At 43.1% G+C, this 19,314-nt stretch overlaps 1 protein-coding gene and 2 pseudogenes across 1 annotated transcript; 2 read left to right on the forward strand and 1 right to left on the reverse strand.

The window, feature by feature from the left end:
* Positions 1-2,850: 2,850 nt before the first annotated feature.
* On the reverse strand, positions 2,851-8,814 carry LOC147457451 (uncharacterized; annotated as a pseudogene).
* Positions 8,815-13,177: 4,363 nt separating this feature from the next.
* LOC147457452 (uncharacterized) lies at positions 13,178-14,838 on the forward strand (annotated as a pseudogene).
* A 194-nt stretch (positions 14,839-15,032) lies between these two features.
* Positions 15,033-16,872, forward strand: LOC147457453 (uncharacterized). Its single transcript, XM_086513321.1, has 4 exons — positions 15,033-15,431; positions 15,529-15,949; positions 16,001-16,442; positions 16,815-16,872. The coding sequence occupies exons 1-4, from the start codon at positions 15,033-15,035 to the stop codon at positions 16,870-16,872; spliced, it is 1,320 nt and encodes a 439-aa protein (XP_086369447.1).
* Positions 16,873-19,314: the final 2,442 nt, after the last annotated feature.

Consider the following 19,314-nt stretch of genomic DNA (forward strand, 5'->3'; position numbering starts at 1 on the left):
AGCATGATAGAGCATCAAGAGAGCCCAACATTAGAATGCAAGTGGAATGTTTTCAAAGAAGTAATTTTCTCTTGTGCGAAGGAATGCTTTTCGGCGAAACACATGTCTTGCAAAAGGTCTAAGAAGGGTAGCACCAAGAAGAAATGGTTTGACATGGAATGTAGTCAAGCCCGAAAACACTTGCTAAAATTGGATGCAATCAAAGACAAGGAAGTTTACTTGGAATGTTCACACACATACAAAGCACTTGTTCAAAAGAAGAGGAGAAGGTGGGAAGTCGAAAAACAACTTCTTTTAGCACAAGAGAAAGCACATGCATGTGGCAAGTTTTGGCAAAATCTAAAAGGCAAGCGCGTTGAGAGCTTTGGTGACTTGACTCTTGAGGATATGTATATGCATTGTAAGAATCTCTATGAGCAACCCAATGTTGATAAGATGGAGTGTTGTAGCTCCCTTCCGTTTATGTCTCCCTTCTTTACCATTGAAGATGTATGCCGTGCGCTTGAGAAACTTTCTACTCGTAAGGCAGGTGACCTTCAAGGTGTCAAGGCTGAAATGATTAAATGGACAAGCAAGAAAACACGATATTGGATATGCGATATGTTTAACCTTGCACTTCAGTATGGCATGCCCCATGATTGGAGTGCAAATTGGATCAAACCTTTGCACAAAGGAGGAGATGTAAACAATGTGAACAACTATCGCACTATAATGGTTGGTTATTTGATGGAAAAGTTATTTGGATGTATCATGGAGATGAAGATAAGTGAATGGGCTGAAAAGAATGGTAAACGTGCACTTGGCTAGCAGGTTTTCGAAAGCATCATAGCACTATTGATCACCTTGTCACTCTTCGAGTTCTTATGGAAGCGTCTTGATTGAAAGGAAAAAAGTTGTATTGTTGCTTTGTGGATTTCAAGAAAGCTTTTGACATGGTACCGCGAGGAAATCTTTGGAGACGTATGCAAGCCTTCAAGTGCCGAGAGAATTTATGCATGCAGTCTTTCGCATCTACCAAAAAGTGATATGTCGATTACGTATGGGAGATGGAATTTCAGAATTTTTTGCAAGCACTATTGGTGTCAAACAAGGATGCCCACTTTCCCCAACCCTCTTTGGGCTACTCATTGATGAATTGGAATGCATGGTTCTTGACTTTATGCAGCAAGAAGGCATAGAAGAGGTTAAGATTGGAAATGCGGTGATCATGCTTTTGCTTTATGCCGATGATGTAGTGCTCTTGGCACATACCTTAGAAGATGCACAAAAGCTTATGAGTGTCTTGGAACGCTTTTGCCTACATAGCGGGCTGATCATGAATGGATCCAAAACCAAGGTTATGCTTGTAAAGACCCTCAATGATGAAAATCCATGCATTGTATATAACAATGAGAAACTTGAAGTGGTAGATCACTTCAAGTACCTTGGCCTCGAGGTTCCATCCAATCATAAATGAAAGGATTGTGCAATGGGTCGCTTGGAAGCCGGAAAGAGGTCCTATTATGCATTTGAGAACATGTGCAATGCAAGAGAGATCAAGTGTTGGGCTCTCAAAAAGTACCTCTTTGATACATTGGTAACACCGGTGCTTCTTTATGGAGTGGAGGTGTGGGGTGGAAGCATCGGGAAGTCTACTTGGAAAGAGTTTGAGAATGTCCAAAAGCGTTTTCTCACCAACTTTCTCCAAGTCAAGACACAAACACCCTACATGCTCTTACTTCTTGAGTCCGGATTGCTTCCCATTGAGGTCTTGGGCATGCAAAGGGTTGTGGAGTACATGCGTAAGACACAACGTAGCCCTTTGCATCGACTTCCTAGAATCGCATATGAAGCAAGTCAAACGGTTCAAAAGACATGCAAGAGCAAAATACTAAGTTCGGGGTGGATGCTTGATATCAAGAAATGGTTTGGAAGATGGGATGCATGTCACTTGGTCAAGGATGCGTCGATCGACTCCCAAGTTAATGAGGCCTTCTTACAACGCCAATGTATCACGGCTTGGGAGAAATCCGGAGGTTCTCGCTTCAGCCATTACACCACACACGTTGCCCCAAACTACAAATCTCTCTTCTTCTCGGAACGAGGTAACCGAACCCATTCCTACATCCTTGAGCCCATCCCGTTGAGTGCGATCCGCACCATTGCCTCCATTCGTCTTAGCTCCCATTCTCTACGCTGCGAGACAGGACGTTGGGGCACTGGCGAGGAGTGTCATCGACTTTGCACCTTATGCCCTCGTCAAGTGCGAGAGAGTGAGTACCACACACTACTTGAGTGCTCAGCTTTTGACCACATTAAGTCCTCTTTTCCCCATATATTCAGCCATGATCTCTCCCTACATACCTTCCTCTCCCAACCACGATGTGGACTCTCTATTGCGACGCTCATTTCAGCCATTTTTGAGCATCGAGAGTCACTTATGAACTCCACTCACACCACGTGACATGTTCATTTGGTCCCATAGGTCATATTTGACCTCCCAGGACGATAATAGAACTTTCTCTCTCTCTCTCTCTCTCTCTCTCTCTCTCTCTCTCTCTCTCTCTCTCTCTCTCTGTCTCTCTTCTGTACATATCTAAAACCAAATAGATTAAAACAAAGATAGAGAGTGGATAGTAATAAGTGACCCAAATAACTGTATTTATTTGATGACGTTAACAGCTAAACAATGCTGTGCCCATAATTATCTAGGTCCCTCATCACATGTACATATCTAAATCCAAATAGATTAAAACAAAGACAAAAAGAGGAGACTAAAAAATGACCCAAATATTTTTATTTATTTAATGACGTTCAATTACAATATAACAGCTAAACATTGCTGTGTACACAATATTCTTGGTTCCCTCATCACATTTTAGGATGTGCCATAACCGCATCTCCTCCAAGACCAAATGTCGCATCCATTGTGTGCTCAACTTCCCCACCATGCGCTGCAGAAACTACAATCAAATTTTGGTTAGGGACAATGCTCTTAGCAAAAACTACAGAAATACTAAAAGTTAACTAAGAAGCCGTAGAAGACAGTATTTGAAACCAATCACCTATTAAATGAATACTATGACACACATTGTGTACCCTGTTTGAAAGGCGTGTTCTTGATATAATCCGTTGCTAACCCAGGATATGCATGAAGACCTTCTAGATATGGGAGTAAATTCATGAGGAGAACATTGTCGTTGCTCGCTCCATCGTAACTCCTTATTGTGACAAGTGTATGTGGTGGGTTTTCAATTGCCTTCTCAGGATTGTCATCTACTAGAATGGTGTCCAGAGGGTCCTTGATGTATGAGGCTACCAATTGAGATCTAAAGTTCTTCACAAACACCAAATTGAATTTTGGATGCTTGCCTTCGCAGTGCCTCTCTTCACAATGTCCTTGATGCAGACAAAACTTGAAAAATGTCTCACCATACCCAGCCGCTTTGTATTTACTCTTAATTAAATTGATAATGGGGGTCAGATTTTTCTCTTGCATGGAGCTCCAAAGCCCTACATCGAATAGCTCAAACACCACTCTCAGCAATCGCAATATCCCTGGTCGCAATGACACACCCATTCGGCCTACATTTAGAATATTTACAGCGTGGGAAGGAGCACTTTCCCACCGCCACCGTTTCAACAGGACACCGTTAACATCGAACACTATGAGTTTCCTTTTCGCATGGCAAGAAGGAAGTGTGCCTGTGCCTTCACGACGATCAATTACCAAATGGATCTTACTTAGCATCATAATAGGAGGGATACATAATTCAGTCTTTCACACTAATCGAGGAAGAAAGACACTTACCATTACATAGATGTTCCAATTCTTCCATTGACTCTTGTCGATCTAGCAACAATACATGTCGACCCATTCGTAGCCCCGGACGTGCAAGAAGACCGCAACCATCATACATTTGTAATACTACATTACCCTCCTCTGTATAGAAAGAGAGTAGCTTCTCGTGTAAAGTTGGACTTCTCTCCATGCCCCCTGAAGAGATATCATCATTCTAAATGTATGTCTGGAAATTTAGATAAGCAAATACAATGGAGGTGAACTTTTTGAAAACTCACGGCATACCTCGCCAAGGACAGCCATCCGTTTTGAGTTGCCAATGACTGGCGTTGTAGTAATCAAACATAACGTCCGAAACAGGCTTTCGATTCAATCTGTAGGCACCAATTTTGCGGAATACAACGATTTCCAAGCATCGCATCTGTGGGACTTAAGACTCATAATGAGGAAGGAATCTATCACACACTAATTTTCCAAAGAAAGCAAGTAGTTTTACCTACCGTAACACCACCAAGGAGGCTGAATGGAGTAGCACACAGGACGATAGTTGTATTGTCAAGATAGTACCCATTTCGATTTGCTAGGCTTGATAATACCCATGCATGTTCTCGACGACATATCAACACTAGATTTCCCTTCTCATCAAGATACTCCCTGGCAATACCAAAAACCTTTTGGATATGATTTATTTCGAAATGGTTCCATTTGGGGATATTGGGTGATGTTATCCCGACAACGCTTGTGTTGGTTGGTAGATGACAAAACATTGCATCGCAACCTACATTTGTTGTCCCGCCTCGCACCCGAAAGCTTCGCGTAGCTACTATAGCAATTTTTGTGAGTAGGGCACCTACATCTCCCTTGCCCGTCTCGTCAGCTGCTCCCATAGGATCAATAGCTAAAACCGCTGAATCTGATTTTAAAGAAATGAATATCCAGTTAGTAAGGTGAGACAATAATACCAGGAGTACCTCTGGTTGTTAGCATACCAGAGCTATGTGCCATTGAATTCTGCGCTTCATCGTGAGGTGGAGTGTTGCATTGCACCATGACATCTAGATATAACAAGCAGGTAAGTGACTGTATTTTAAATACTTAAAGATATCTTCTCTTTGTTGCTACACACTTGCTCACCTCCAACAAGAAGAGTAGGCTCCCCGCGATGACCAGTCTCTGCTACATTAGACAATCCTGTTGAAACTTCGGTTATTGTGACGTTCGCATCATCTGCATCCACCTACTACAATAAATACATTGCTTACTGCACAACACATACCACAATCAATCATTCCATACTTACGAGGTAGACCGATAATTGTTGCCATTTCATTAGAGCGTATGGCATCCTGCAATCCTTCACTTTCAGTGATCGCCTAGCGGTGTAAATGAGCAGGCTCTATATTAATTCCAATCTCTGTGCACTGTCGTTGTGCCTGCTCATGTGCCTCGTCATGCGAAGGAAGAACATGAGGCTTTGAAATGGAATGAGATGCTGGTGGAGCTTGTTCATGCTCTAGGAAATGACTATGAGCTTGGTTTTTTAGGCTTCTAGGTGTTAATAGGTTCTCTCCCATTGATTGTGTGTCTGCCTCTTGACGTGATTTCGGACTTGATGTACTTACCTTGTTTAGAGGCATTGGAGTATCTCTATCCATTACTTGACCTTTACCCTTCTTTGCACTGCTCCCCTGTCGAGAGCATATAAATTACACGAGTACTATTAGTTCAACCTTTCCATTTAATCAACAACAAGGGTGTGCGAAAACTTGCCTGGGTAGTTTGTGGGGCTCTTGTAGGTTTAGCAGTTGGAGAAGGCGGCACATCACTTTCGTCTTCATCATCCTCAAACTCCGAAGGACATTCACCGTCGTTGCGCCTTGGTTCACGATCCTCCTCCACCTCTTCTTCGTTATCTGTCTCCTCAGTCACAACATCTTTTCCTTTTAGGGAACATAGGTTCTTACCCTGGAAAAATTAACTTCACGTGCTGCAATTAAATCCTCACATGACTTGAAAATAGTTTAACTATGGTTTTGTATGCTTTTACCTCTTCTTGCTGTATTTTAACTCTACCGGTCTCTGCCTCCTTGAACTGCTCCCGCTCGTTGGGGGGAAATGTGTCCTTTGCAAAGTCAATGAAAAGAGGACACTGAACATAAACTTTTTTGGGCCACAATGCTGCACGTTGTTCATCCGTATACATGCATGCAGTGTGCTTCACATTGACCCACTCTTTTGTAACTGAAACTTTATCTGTCCAATCCATGATCCGCACCCATCTGGTATACGTTTGCCAAAATATACTTATTGTCATCCACTCAAATTTTTTTAAGATTTAGAAATCAAGTAGGACAAGATTACATACCTGTAAAATGCCCGTTTGGCAGCCATGTTAGTACCCTCCTTCTGTTTCTACTTATTACCTTTGAGTCCACCTTTCAATCTCTCGCACTCCACTTCAAACAATGTGCCACTATACCTCGATTGCCACTCCCTTATAGTTGTCACTAGGGTGTCATTTTCAAGGAGGCGGCACGATTTCTTCAGCAATGCATACTGTCTCGTAGCCTCGTTCACAAGTCAATTCCACCATGTCTCTCGACGTAACCAAGTACGAAATACGGAGTGGTCGTCTACATTATTAAACAACTACGTTATTGTTTACTATACTCTTTTTATTTGAAACATTTATTAAAAAAATGACCTTACTTAGCGTTGATTTTAGGCTTGGATATAATGTGGTTGGATCATTGCTAACCAAGGCCCTTAGCACATTGCTACGATGATCGACTGGTAGATCGGCGCATGCAAGACTGTATATTCGATCATTCGTCAACCACTTTGGTCTCCTACTCCAATCTATATCCATAAGGAATCTAGTAACAAATGTTAAAATTTTTTAAGCAGCACGTGAATGTAAACTTAACTCCCTTTGAAAGAAACCCCTATTAATCTTACCTCCACCACTCCTCTCCTAAGTTAGGATCCGCAATTGCGGATGCCCGTTGCGTATTTTTTCGGGCTTTCTTGTCAGCCATATAGAATGCGTTACGGTAATGGGTAGTGAACTCCTCCGTTGAGAGCTCATTTCGCTTATTGCTCACAAATTGCAAAGCCTTTGTATACTTTGCCTGAATTGTGACATTAGTTCATTCTTTGTTTGATCCACTACATTGTCATGGTGAGAATAACGTAAAGGACAATGAAACTTACCGGATATAGAAGTTGGGATAGCACGACAAGAGGGAACTTGTACCAGCGTCTTCGCAACCCCCCACGCTTATTCATTTCAGCATCTAATTCTCGTTGCAACCATCCTGGAACATCTTCCTCCAAACCCTTAAGCAATGTATCCATGTTGGCTGTGCCCATTGCTCTTACCATACATAGCATATCTATGCAGGAAGTTTTTACGTAGCCTTTGTCATTAATGATGTGACAACAAAACTTACACCATTAAAAGACTAGGAAGCGATAACCATGCTATAGCTAAGCTTATCAAATTGACTAGGAAGCAATACTCATGCTATGGCTAAGCTTATCGATTCAACTAGGATGCGTTAATTATGTTATAGCTAAGCTTACCGATTCAAGCGTGCCACCACAGTGAGAACTTCTCCCTCGTTCTCTTTAGTGACCTTAACCATGCAAGCTTCCACACAACAATGGTACTTAGGCTCCTCTTTGTGAACTGCAGAGCAAAATTATCTTGCATAGTTTCACAAAATTCATCTCATCTTGATCCAGGTCCGAAGACGGTGATTCGCATCCCATGTGTACAACATTTTCCCTTTCAGGTCCCCCCACTAGGATTTATGCAATTGTTTCTCAAAGTCCTCATTAAGTTGCATCCAGATTGGATCCCAGGTTTTCCAAATTGCATGACTAACTGCTACTGAATCTAGATCTGGAGTCCTTATTGAAAGCATGAACCTGGCACGATGTGGAACATATCCATTTCTAGAGAACTCTAAAGCTAGATTGTGCACACGATCTTGCACTGGCCGTACCGCTGGATGTGGTAACAAGCGGCACAATGGCACTGGTGGCAGTGGTACTTTGCGAGTATCCTGTATAACCGTACTTGAATAGCTTTTGATCTTATAGTTTGAAATAGGAAATATTAGAGGATCATACCATTTTAGAAATTACCAACCTGAAGGCGGTGCAAAGTGTCGTCGAGCAAATCCCATTTCAGCGTGGATTTCTCGGTAATAGTAAAAAGACCGCGATCTTCATCCCCCGCATCCTCTCTTTCGTCATCTTCTTCACTTGAGTTGTTTGCAATAGGGACCTTGTCCTTTGATGGCGCTGGTACCTCGGATTGTGTAGTGCCCTCTGCATAGGCTTTCACTGGCTTTTGCACTACTTTCACTTTGGTGACTTCTTTCTTTGTGCTAGCACCTTCCTTTTTCAAAGGAATTCTACCCTTTTTCTTTGGGGGCTACCAGCTAGGGTCCTCTTCTTTATGTGCTCGTGTGAGCCACTTGCTTTCAACGACTTCACTTGTTTGATCTGCACTTCTTTTCTTGACACCCGTCGACTACTTGGCCGTAGGCAAATAATTATTAGGCTAGGTTACTGGCAAACAACGATTAATTTCATGAGTAAATACTGCAATAAACTCCAGTGGCTTACCTTTGCAACAAGAGTCTTTGGAGGAGGCTTTGAAATGCTTGGTTTGGGCATAGCACCCGATGCTATGCTAGTTGCTCTTGGAGCGACAGGTATTGAACCCTTGCCTCCAGAGGATACAGTTCGTTGCCCTTTTGCCTGGACACAAAATGTTCGATGTTGCTTTCAAAAGAGAGCATGTAAGACTGAATAAAATTAAGAGGTGTCATTACCAATTCTCTTATCGGCCACGCCACAACTGTACCCACTGCTGCACCTAAGGTGCACACATCATCGTCAATGGGTGGAACATGTGGAAACATGAGACCGGGATTTGATGCCGATTGGACGGCTACTCCCAACATGCCTCTAGGCAACTCTCTTCCATGTAGATTTTCGTGGGGTAGAGACTGTATCATAATTCCTTTCCCAACTTCCTTGGCCTTGCTTAAGAGCACCACGTGCTCATTCTTGCTAAAAGACAAATTTTTTGTAGCCATCTGTTTTCCGCAAGAAATTGAAATTGTCATCGATGCACAAATGCTATGAAGATGGTAAGCTGTATATTAACTATACTAGATTGCATGTGAATAATGTAGAATGCTTCGGCATTTGTTCAAAGTCTAACCTGTACAGTCGAATGTGGATGAATGTCCTCTAGATTTTGTTTTCTCCAATACTGCAACACCTTCAACAAAGTAAAGTGGGTTTTGTTTAGTCTTACATCAACAGAGAGAGAGAGAGAGAGAGAGAGAGAGAGAGAGAGAGAGAGAGAGAGAGAGAGGACATGGAGAGAGAGAGAGAGAGAGAGAGAGGAAGAGGACAGGGAGACAGAGAGAGAGGAGGCCCGAGAGAGAGAGAGAGAGAGAGAGAGAGAGAGAGAGAGAGAGAGAGAGAGAGAGAGAGAGAGAGAGAGAGAGAGAGAGAGACCGACGGAGAGGACAGGGATGGAGAGAGAAAAGTAGAGGGTGAGGGAGGATGGCCAATAGAGTATAGGGATGGAGATAGAGGACTAGGAGGAAAGGTTAGGGAGAGCAAGAGGAAGAAAGAAAATTGGTGGGAGGGATACAGGAGGAGGGAAGAGGAGAGAGGTGGAGAGGATGAGGGATAGAGAGAGGATAGCTAAGAGGGGAGGAGATGGTGAGAAGGTAGGGGGTATAGAAGTAGGAGGATGGGATGAGGTGGTAGAGAGGGAGGAGGAGGAAAGAAGGGAGGACCATACCTGTCTGGAGCAACAACATAAAATGGTCCTCTCAATCTTTAATCTTCTTTTTATACTATAGAGAGGGGAGAGGGAGACACACATATAAAACACACTCACACAGACACACAATAATGGCCAACACACTTAAGAGCATTATCACATGAAATCTTTCTTACAACAATATAATCACCATCACCACTTCCAGGAATATGGTGAGCATATGGGCATTCCTCAGCTTGCCTAGCACACCTTCCATGAGTAAATCTCTGCATACTTTGCCCATACAAATTATACCCTGCTTGCTCACCATGCAAGCACAGCCAGATTCAAGGCTAGAGAGTGTCTCTCTCTCTCTCTCTCTCTCATGTGGTATAATGACCTTATTCACATGAAACGACATGCAGCGCCATCTCTCTCTCTCTCTCTCTCTCTCTCTCTCTCTCTCTCTCTCTCTCTCTCTCTCTCTCTCTCTCTCTCTCTCTCTCTCTCTCTCTCTCTCTCTCTCTCTCTCTCTCTCTCTCTCTCTCTCTCTCTTTCTCTGTCACGGTATAATGACCATATAAAATTACCAAACCTCAAAATAAAAAAGCAGCGCAATATTTGACACACACACACACACACACACACACACACACACACACACACACACACACACAGATGGCCCTTGTCGGCTAAGCACGCTGACTGAACATAAGCTAGCCCCTTGTCGGCTTAGCACGCTGACTGATCTCTCGCCTGCCCCTTGATGAACACACTGGCCCTTGTCGGCTAAGGCGGCAATACACGCCAGGCTTGACTGCTACCCAATTCACGCCATGCTTATGACTGAACGTAAGCAACTTCTGAGGCCGCTTTAATGAACATAAGCTGCCCCATGCTTTTTACTGAAACGGCAGAGGCGGTGGTCAAGAAACGGCAGAGGCGGCTGAGTGCTTGAAGCGCCGATCAGGACCGTATTTATTTATTTATCCATGGCTCTTGAAGCGCTAATCTCCTTACTCTATAGATTCCATGTCTCTTGCAGTCGTGGGCATGGTAACAATGGTGGGCTTGATCACGTCCATGTGTGCGCAGTTGCATAAGAGAGTGCAAAAGAATCTCTGGAAGCGCCAAGTGCAAAACAGGCTCTTGAAGCTCTACTTACTTGATGATGAAAGAGATGAAAATGAGCTCGACTGAGACGGAAACAAACTGTTGCTCTTGCAGTCGTTGGCATGGTAGCAATGGTGGGCTTGATCACGCCACTAACAAGGCAAGGCTGCTAAAAAAATCGCTTACAGATTAGCCTCAATTAGGGGCTGCATGCTGCCGCGCGAGGTGTACTTGTGCCCCTTGTCGTCGATCGCTTGTCCCCCTTGCCTGCTGCCTGCTGCCGTCTACCTCTATTCCCCCTTGTCGGCTAAGGACATTTCTGGACAGTAGTCGGCTAAGGAAGTTTCTGGACAGCAGTCGGCTAAGGCCGTTTCTGGCTTGACAGCAGTCGGCTAAGGCTGTTTCTGGCTTGCAGTCGGCTAAGGCCGCTTCTGGCTTGCAGTTGGCTAAGGCCGCTTCTGGCTTGCAGTCGGCTAAGTACGTTTCTGGACAGCAGTCGCCATGCCTTGCCGGTTCGAGAGAGGACCTCTTGGCGGGTGTGTGTGTGTGTGTGTGTGTGTGTGTGTGTGTGTGTGTGTGTGTGTGTGTGTGTGTGTGTGTGTGTGTGAGAGTGAGAGAGAGAGAGAGAGAGAGAGAGAGAGAGAGAGAGAGAGAGAGAGAGAGAGAGAGAGAGAGAGAGAGAGAGAGAGAGAGAGCTTACCGGTTCGTGAGCATGCGCAGGAATTGTTGGCTTTTAAAAAAAACACAGGGATTGCTCCCTTTTTTTTTGACTTAAAACAGGCAAAAAAAAGGGAGCAATAGCGATATCGCTATTGCTCCCTTTTTTTAAACTTAAAAGTTGGCCAAAAAATTCAATTTAACCAAGCAAAAATCCCCAAAGTTCAAGATTACATCATATTTATTATGTTGACAATTGAGATTGTTTTTTGTGATCATGTCTAAACTTAATGAAGAAATTCATCTTCAAAGCTTACGTAATCCTACGTAAGCTCCACTTTTAGCTCGACTTAAAAAAGGCCAAAAAAAATCATATTTTTGATTTTTAAAATGCCAAAAGATCATGTCCACAATTGACATCGGTTATTGCAATCATGTTTAAAATTCCAGGAGCAATTGATCTTCAAAGCCTACATAATCCTTCGTAAGCTCCACTTTTAGCAAAACTTTAAAAAGGCCAAAAAAATTCATTTTTTTGACTTTTAAAATGTCAAAAGTTCAAGTTTTTCTACTCTTTTCCCTGTGGACAATTGAGTTCGGTTTTTGTGATAATTTCTAAAATTAATGAAGCATGTCATCTTCAAAGCCTACGTAATCCTACGTAAGCTCCACTTATAGCTCGACTTAACGATGGCCAAAAAAATTCATTATTTTTTACTTTTAAAAGTCCAGAAGTTCAAGATTTTCTACTCTTTACTCCCTTTTGACAATTCAGATTGGTTTTTGAGATCTTAACTTGCAATTAAATTACCTCACAAAAAGGAAATCATGTCTATAATTAATGAAGCAATTCATCTTCAAAGCCTACATAATCAACTAAAATTCTAGTTTTATCATCTTGTATTGATAGACATTCGGCCTTCTTATGAAAACCTACAAGTTTTACCATCTTTGACCATCTTTTAGGGGACGTAGGTTCTTACCCATTGCAACTCGACACTGAAAGCTCCATGTGTTGCAATAGTACCACCACAGCCTTGGAGCAACATCAACGTGCAACATCAATGAGCGTGCAATCCTTCTAGAGTTTTGACATGTTTAATGGAAGCTACAACCCAACAAGAGCCCAAAGATGAGGGAATGTTGCATGAACAAGATACCGTACCTTCACTATGTGCATGTGTGTGTGTGAGGGAGAGAGAGATTAACAAGAAAGAAAAAAGTGTGTGTTTGTTTGTGTGTGTGTGTGTGTGTGTGTGTGTGTGTGTGTGTGTGTGTGTGAGAGAGAGAGAGAGAGAGAGAGAGAGAGAGAGAGAGAGAGAGAGAGGACCGAGGAGTTATCTAAAGAGATGGCTCAATACAGCTTACCATTTTTTTCCATCTTTCCTCCTCCACCTCTCTACTTACCTTCACTCACAATCTCTACTCCTCTACCTCTCTACTTACCATCACTCACCATCCCTCATTTCTACTCCAACCTCTCTCTCAACTCTACTCCAACCTCACCCTCCCTTAGCTATCTATACAAACCTCTATCCACTCTACCTCAATTGTCTCCTCCAACCTCTCTCTCTCTCTTGACTATCTATAACATCCTCTATCTACTCTAGCCCATTTCTCTATCATCTTTCCCTCCAGCTGTCTCACATACCTCTCTGTCAGCTGTACTTACATCCCGTGCTCTGGACACCTTCACTACTATCTCTTGCTCTTTCCTCTATCTCCCCTTCTCATCCTCTCCTCCTATCCGTCACTTTGCCAACACATTCCTCCCACCTCCATCTCTCTCTCTCTCTCTCTCCCCCCCCCCCCCCCCCCCCCCCCCCCCAATGGAAAGCTCTCATTTCATCGTTCACGTGGGTGGTGTGGGGGTTGGCAAACCACACCACCTATCATCGGAAGGATCTTTGTTGGTTCTATCTGGAGCTGACATAAATCACCAGCTGGTTATAATGTGTTTGCCCTAGCAAAATCTGTTGAAGGTGAACTGTCAACATTTCCTTTGCAGAATGCAAGAAAAGGTAATAGCTCTCCTCTTTATGTTTTGGATGCTAAAGTTTCCACAGAGTATGTTGCATTCTTGGATTCCCCTGTGAAAGCTACTACAACACTACAATCTGCCGAAATACTGTTGCTTTCTTCTGATGAAGAGAAAGAAGACTTTCACTTTGACCCCACCAACAAAACACCCAAAAATGTGGTGGTCGACCTAGACTCCCCACTACAAGAGGGATGTAAGAAGGACCAGGCACTGATCAGTGATTCCTTTAGCATAGTGGAGCTAGCGTTAAATCCCAATATGAGATCTCCGAAGCTGAAGACCTTGATTGCAACATCGGAATAGGAGTGGGTGGAAGAAATTCCATCAAGCTACAATGGAAACATGGTGTTTGAATTTCCACCTCAGCCTAATATCGAGATGTCAGCTATGGATGGAATGGAGCAATCAGTGGATGGACATGTGTGGACAAAACCAACAACCACAAACATCAAATTTCCAGCAACTATAAGGAAAAGCTATTGCGGAGGTGATTTCGAATGTGTGTTTGCAGAGTGCTCGCAAGTGTTATCTACAGGAAAACCCAACCGTTCGTCTTGGACAGGTATTCATTATTCTTTTTTTTCATGTACAAGGCAAGAGTGTCAAAATCACAATTGTAGGCATGGAATAACAGGTAAACTAATTGAGAGACCAATGCTAAATGGTGACTTGCAAAAGTATGGAACCTTGAAGTGCTTCTATTGTCAACATGTGCCTGCTATTCGAAAAACCTGCGACTGCCAAGTATACTACATAATGCCAACCGACAAACGCTATTCTCGAGCCATGGTGCACCAAGGCTTCCATGACCATGATGTCAAACTAGGTTCATCCAAAAGTACCATTGCAAGGGTGAAGTCTTTGGTGGCTGAGGCCGTTGATTTGCTTGGCATCCAAGCTGGGCCGAGAAAAATCCAAATGGAGGTGGTTAAGCTTATTTCCCAAACTGTCCTTCAACCTTCTTCAGGTGAATGCACTTCGCTTAGACAAGTAGAGTTGTCAGTTCTACTTCAATAAATATTTCCTCTTGTTAAAAGCCAAGGTTATGGGAAATGCATTTTAATATACTTTATAAACTTAGAGTCTTATATATTTCTAAACTTTCATGATGTTATACACAGAATTAAGAACTGGGTGCATAAATTTCGTGGGGAGTCGAGTGCTCGTGGAGAGGACTCATTGATAATTGACTTAAAGAGACGCTTGACATTTGTGTGTATCCACGGAATGCTTTTTCCCGGTCAATCTAATAGAGAGGAGGATAGATGTTTTGTATTCAAGATGTCGACAACAGGTCCTGGCTCAGGCATAGATCTTGTCAATAGAATGCGAAGAAATGGAAATGGAGATCTAAAAAGAGCGTGGGTTTGCTTTGATCACGTTAGACGAGTAGAAGGATGGACAACCATGGCAGCCCATGTTTACGATCCAAGGCAAGTTTTAATTTAATTCTTTTAATTTTATGTTCAATACATCCTACAACCTATTCTAGAACAAATTCTAGAATACTAAACACATATTGACACATACGTAAATGTTAATGTGTCTTTGTGTTGATGTTCACTGTCCAAGAATTAATGACAATTGCCATATGTGAGATGAAAGAAGAGGACACTACAACACATATGATATTTTGGCAACAAATGATCATCGTGCTAGAGCGCAATGGGGTGCCCCCACCAGATTTTGCTGGCTTTATGGCATATGAAGCCCAAGCAAACTGGAATGCGGTGCGCACAATTTTCAATGGAGGTCCGGATATGGTGATGAAAGGTAGGGAGAGATCATGCCTTTTCCATTGGGAACAAAGTCTAGGGATCCACACCACAAAATATGTTCTCAATGCATTTCAAGACGAGCACAAACGACTGTGTCGATTGTGGCGGTGCGCGCGTAGCAGTGAAGATGCAGAGGGCCAATATCCGTTCATTCGAGCTTGGTGGGCAACAGGAAAGGTGGCAGATGGGAATCTAGGCCCAATGGAGTGCTGGTTGAGTTGGTGGCATGTGAGGTACCCTCATTGGAGGAAGGAAATTGTTGGTGTAAGTTTTCAAATTTATTCTACAATAGTTTGTAGGATGTCCATTTAATTAGACCCTTCATGATATCAAAGATGTAAATTTATTTATTTTTTTGTAGGCTTTAGATGACTATTGCATCGATGTCGTCCCTCGAACAAATCTCTCAGAGTCACGTCACGCTTCATGGCTAGCAGGCGAAGGTCACAAGCCTAAAATTTCTTTGTACGATGCAACAGTTTCGGATATTGGGAACACTCTTCTTCAACAATCCAAAAGAATGGCATATACAGAGGGTAAGTATATAGGAAGCGGACCAAGCATAAGCAAGATGAGAGACAAGGCAGCTTCACGACAAATTCACACACCTACTCCATCACAGAGTAGCCGTGCTGTGAACGATGCAATTAGAGGAACTGATCTTCCAAAGGTGCCAGAGTTTTTTGGAGACTGGGTTACAACGACAAGGCGACACAAGACATTTGGCAATGTTATAGGCGAGGAGGCAAATAGTTCACACATGCCAGAGTATGTCACTCAAAATGTTTCTCGACAAAGAAAGGCTCGAAAGTTGTCATTTGGAGATGCATCACATGTAATCCAAGATCACTATATGGATGAGGAGAATGAAGGGGTGACAATTAGGGCCATCGAGGTTGACATAAATGACACCATGTGGGCAATCCGCAGGTGCAAACCGGGGTCTAAGTTCACTTGCCAAGGAAAAATCAAAGGAGGAAAGTGCAAGAAAAAGGTGAATTTATGCAAAGAGGGAACAACGGCACCAAGTTTCTGGGGGAAACGCAACTGGGAGGGGCGTAACAATGAGACATGGGTATGGTTTTGTAGTGATGATGTCAAACATGTGTGGGATGTTTGTCCATATATTGTAATGCGGCCTCCAAGGCCTCCACTTGAGTGGCCAGTGGCACAGGGCACGGACTTAACAACGCATGAAGTAAAGTCTTTGCAGCTAGCGGGGTTTCATATCGCAACAGAAACTATGGAAGTTCAAGGGCAAAGGTGTGCCGGCAGGTATAGGACAGGTGTTTCTAAAGAGGCATCGAAAAGGATTGATAGTGCTTTAGGACTAGAAATGGTCATCGAACAAGTGGAAATGGTAAAGATCGGTAAGCATGAAGTCTTCATTGCAGTAACACCAAACTCGAAGTTACGTGGTGAGAAATATCGAGTCACAGTAGCTAGGAATCCTAGTTGTACTTGCAGAGACTTCCAAAGGAGGTCAGGGGAAGGAATGACCTATGTGGCTTGCAAACACTTGTATTATATCTACTTGAGAGTGTTTGGAATGGACATAAACAACAACATGTTCATCCATCAGTCTAGTCTGGCTGATAACGAGCTCAAAGCTTTACTGAGTGCAAAAAGACTGTTGTAATAATGTAGCATTTGTTGTGCTATCACATTTACCTTGAGTTGTGCAAATGATGATATTTTGTTTTGAGTTTTCAACAAAATGAATTCTTTCATTGTTGTCTTTTGATATGCAATTAGTGAATGTGTGATGAGAGAGAGAGAGAGAGAGAGAGAGAGAGAGAGAGAGAGAGAGAGAGAGGGTAGAGATAGACAAGTGAGAGAGAAAGAGAGATTAAATAAAGAAAATAAAGAGAGAGAGAGAGATTGATAGAGAGAGAGAGAGAGAGAGAGGGTAGAGATAGACAAGTGAGAGAGAAAGAGAGACTAAATCAAGAAAATAAAGAGAGAGACAGATTGAGAGAGAGAGAGAGAGAGAGAGAGAGAGAGAGAGAGAGAGGAGGTCCTTGAGTAGTGAGAGAGAAAGAGAGAGGGAGGGAGAGAGAGAGAGAGAGAGAGAGAGAGAGAGAGAGATAGTTCTATTATCATCCTCGGAGGTCAAATATGACCTATGGGACCAAATGAACATGTCACGTGGTGTGAGTGGAGTTCATAAGTGACTCTCGATGCTAAAAAATGGCTGAAATGAGCGTCGCAATAGAGAGTCCACATCGTGATTGGGAGAGGAAGGTATGTAGGGAGAGCTCATGGCTGAATATATCGGGAAAAGAGGACCTAATGTGGTCAAAAGCTGAGCACTCAAGTAGTGTGTGGTACTCACTCTCTCGCACTTGACGAGGGCATAAGGTGCAAAGTCGATGACACTCCTCGCCAGTGCCCCAACGTCCTGTCTCGCAGCGTAGAGAATGGGAGCTAAGACGAATGGAGGCAATGGTGCGGATCGCACTCAACGGGATGGGCTCAAGGATGTAGGAATGGGTTCGGTTACCTCTTTCCGAGAAGAAGAGAGATTTGTAGTTTGGGGCAACGTGTGTGGTGTAATGGTTGAAGCGAGAACCTCCGGATTTCTCCCAAGCCATGATACATTGGCGTTGTAAGAAGGCCTCATTAACTTGGGAGTCGATCGACGCATCCTTGACCAAGTGACATGCATCCCATCTTCCAAACCATTTCTTGATATCAAGCATCCACCCCGAACTTAGTATTTTGCTCTTGCATGTCTTTTGAACCTTTTGACTTGCTTCATATGCGATTCTAGGAAGTCGATGCAAAGGGCTACGTTGTGTCTTACGCATGTACTCCACAACCCTTTCCATGCCCAAGACCTCAATGGGAAGCGATCCGGACTCAAGAAGTAAGAGCATGTAGGGTGTTTGTGTCTTGACTTGGAGAAAGTTGGTGAGAAAACGCTTTTGGACATTCTCAAACTCTTTCCAAGTAGACTTCCCGATGCTTCCACCCCACACCTCCACTCCATAAAGAAGCACCGGTGTCACCAATGTGTCAAGAGGTACTTTTTGAGAGCCCAACACTTGATCTCTCCTGCATTGCACATGTTCTCAAATGCATAATAAGCCCTCTTTCCGGCTTCCAAGCGACGCATTGCACAATCCTTCCATTTATGATTGGATGGAACCTCAAGGCCAAGGTACTTGAAGTGATCTACCACTTCAAGTTTCTCATTGTTGTATACAATGCATGGATTTTCGTCATTGAGGGTCTTCACAAGCATAACCTTGGTTTTGGATCCATTCACGATCAGCCCGCTATGTAGGCAAAAGCGTTCCAAGACACTCATAAGCTTTTGTGCATCTTCTAAGGTATGTGCCAAGAGCACTACATCATCGGCATAAAGCAAAAGCATGATCACCGCATTTCCAATCTTAACCTCTTCGATGCCTTCTTGCTGCATAAAATCAAGAACCATGTATTCCAATTCATCAATGAGTAGCCCAAAGAGGGTTGGGGAAAGTGGGCATCCTTGTTTGACACCAATAGTGCTTGCAAAAAATTCTGAAATTCCATCTCCCATACGTAATCGACATATCACTTTTTGGTAGATGCGAAAGACTGCATGCATAAATTCTCTCGGCACTTGAAGGCTTGCATACATCTCCAAAGATTTCCTCGCGGTACCATGTCAAAAGCTTTCTTGAAATCCACAAAGCAACAATACAACTTTTTTCCTTTCAATCAAGACGCTTCCATAAGAACTCGAAGAGTGACAAGGTGATCAATAGTGCTATGATGCTTTCGAAAACTTGCTTGGCCAAGCGCACGTTTTCCATTCTTTTCAGCCCATTCACTTATCTTCATCTCCATGATACATCCAAATAACTTTGCCATCAAAGAACCAACCATTATAGTGCGATAGTTGTTCACATTGTTTACATCTCCTCCTTTGTGTAAAGGTTTGATCCAATTTGCACTCCAATCATGGGGCATGCCATACTGAAGTGCAAGGTTAAACATATCGCATATCCAATATCGTGTTTTCTTGCTTGTCCATTTAATCATTTAAGCCTTGACACCTTGAAGGTCACCTACCTTGCGAGTAGCAAGTTTCTCAAGCGCGCGGCATACATCTTCAATGGTAAAGAAGGGAGACATAAATGGAAGGGAGCTACAACCC

The sequence above is a fragment of the Adiantum capillus-veneris genome, chromosome 5, assembly GCF_014529385.1.
Source record: "Adiantum capillus-veneris isolate H3 chromosome 5, ASM1452938v2, whole genome shotgun sequence".
NCBI classification, from domain to species: domain Eukaryota; kingdom Viridiplantae; phylum Streptophyta; class Polypodiopsida; order Polypodiales; family Pteridaceae; genus Adiantum; species Adiantum capillus-veneris.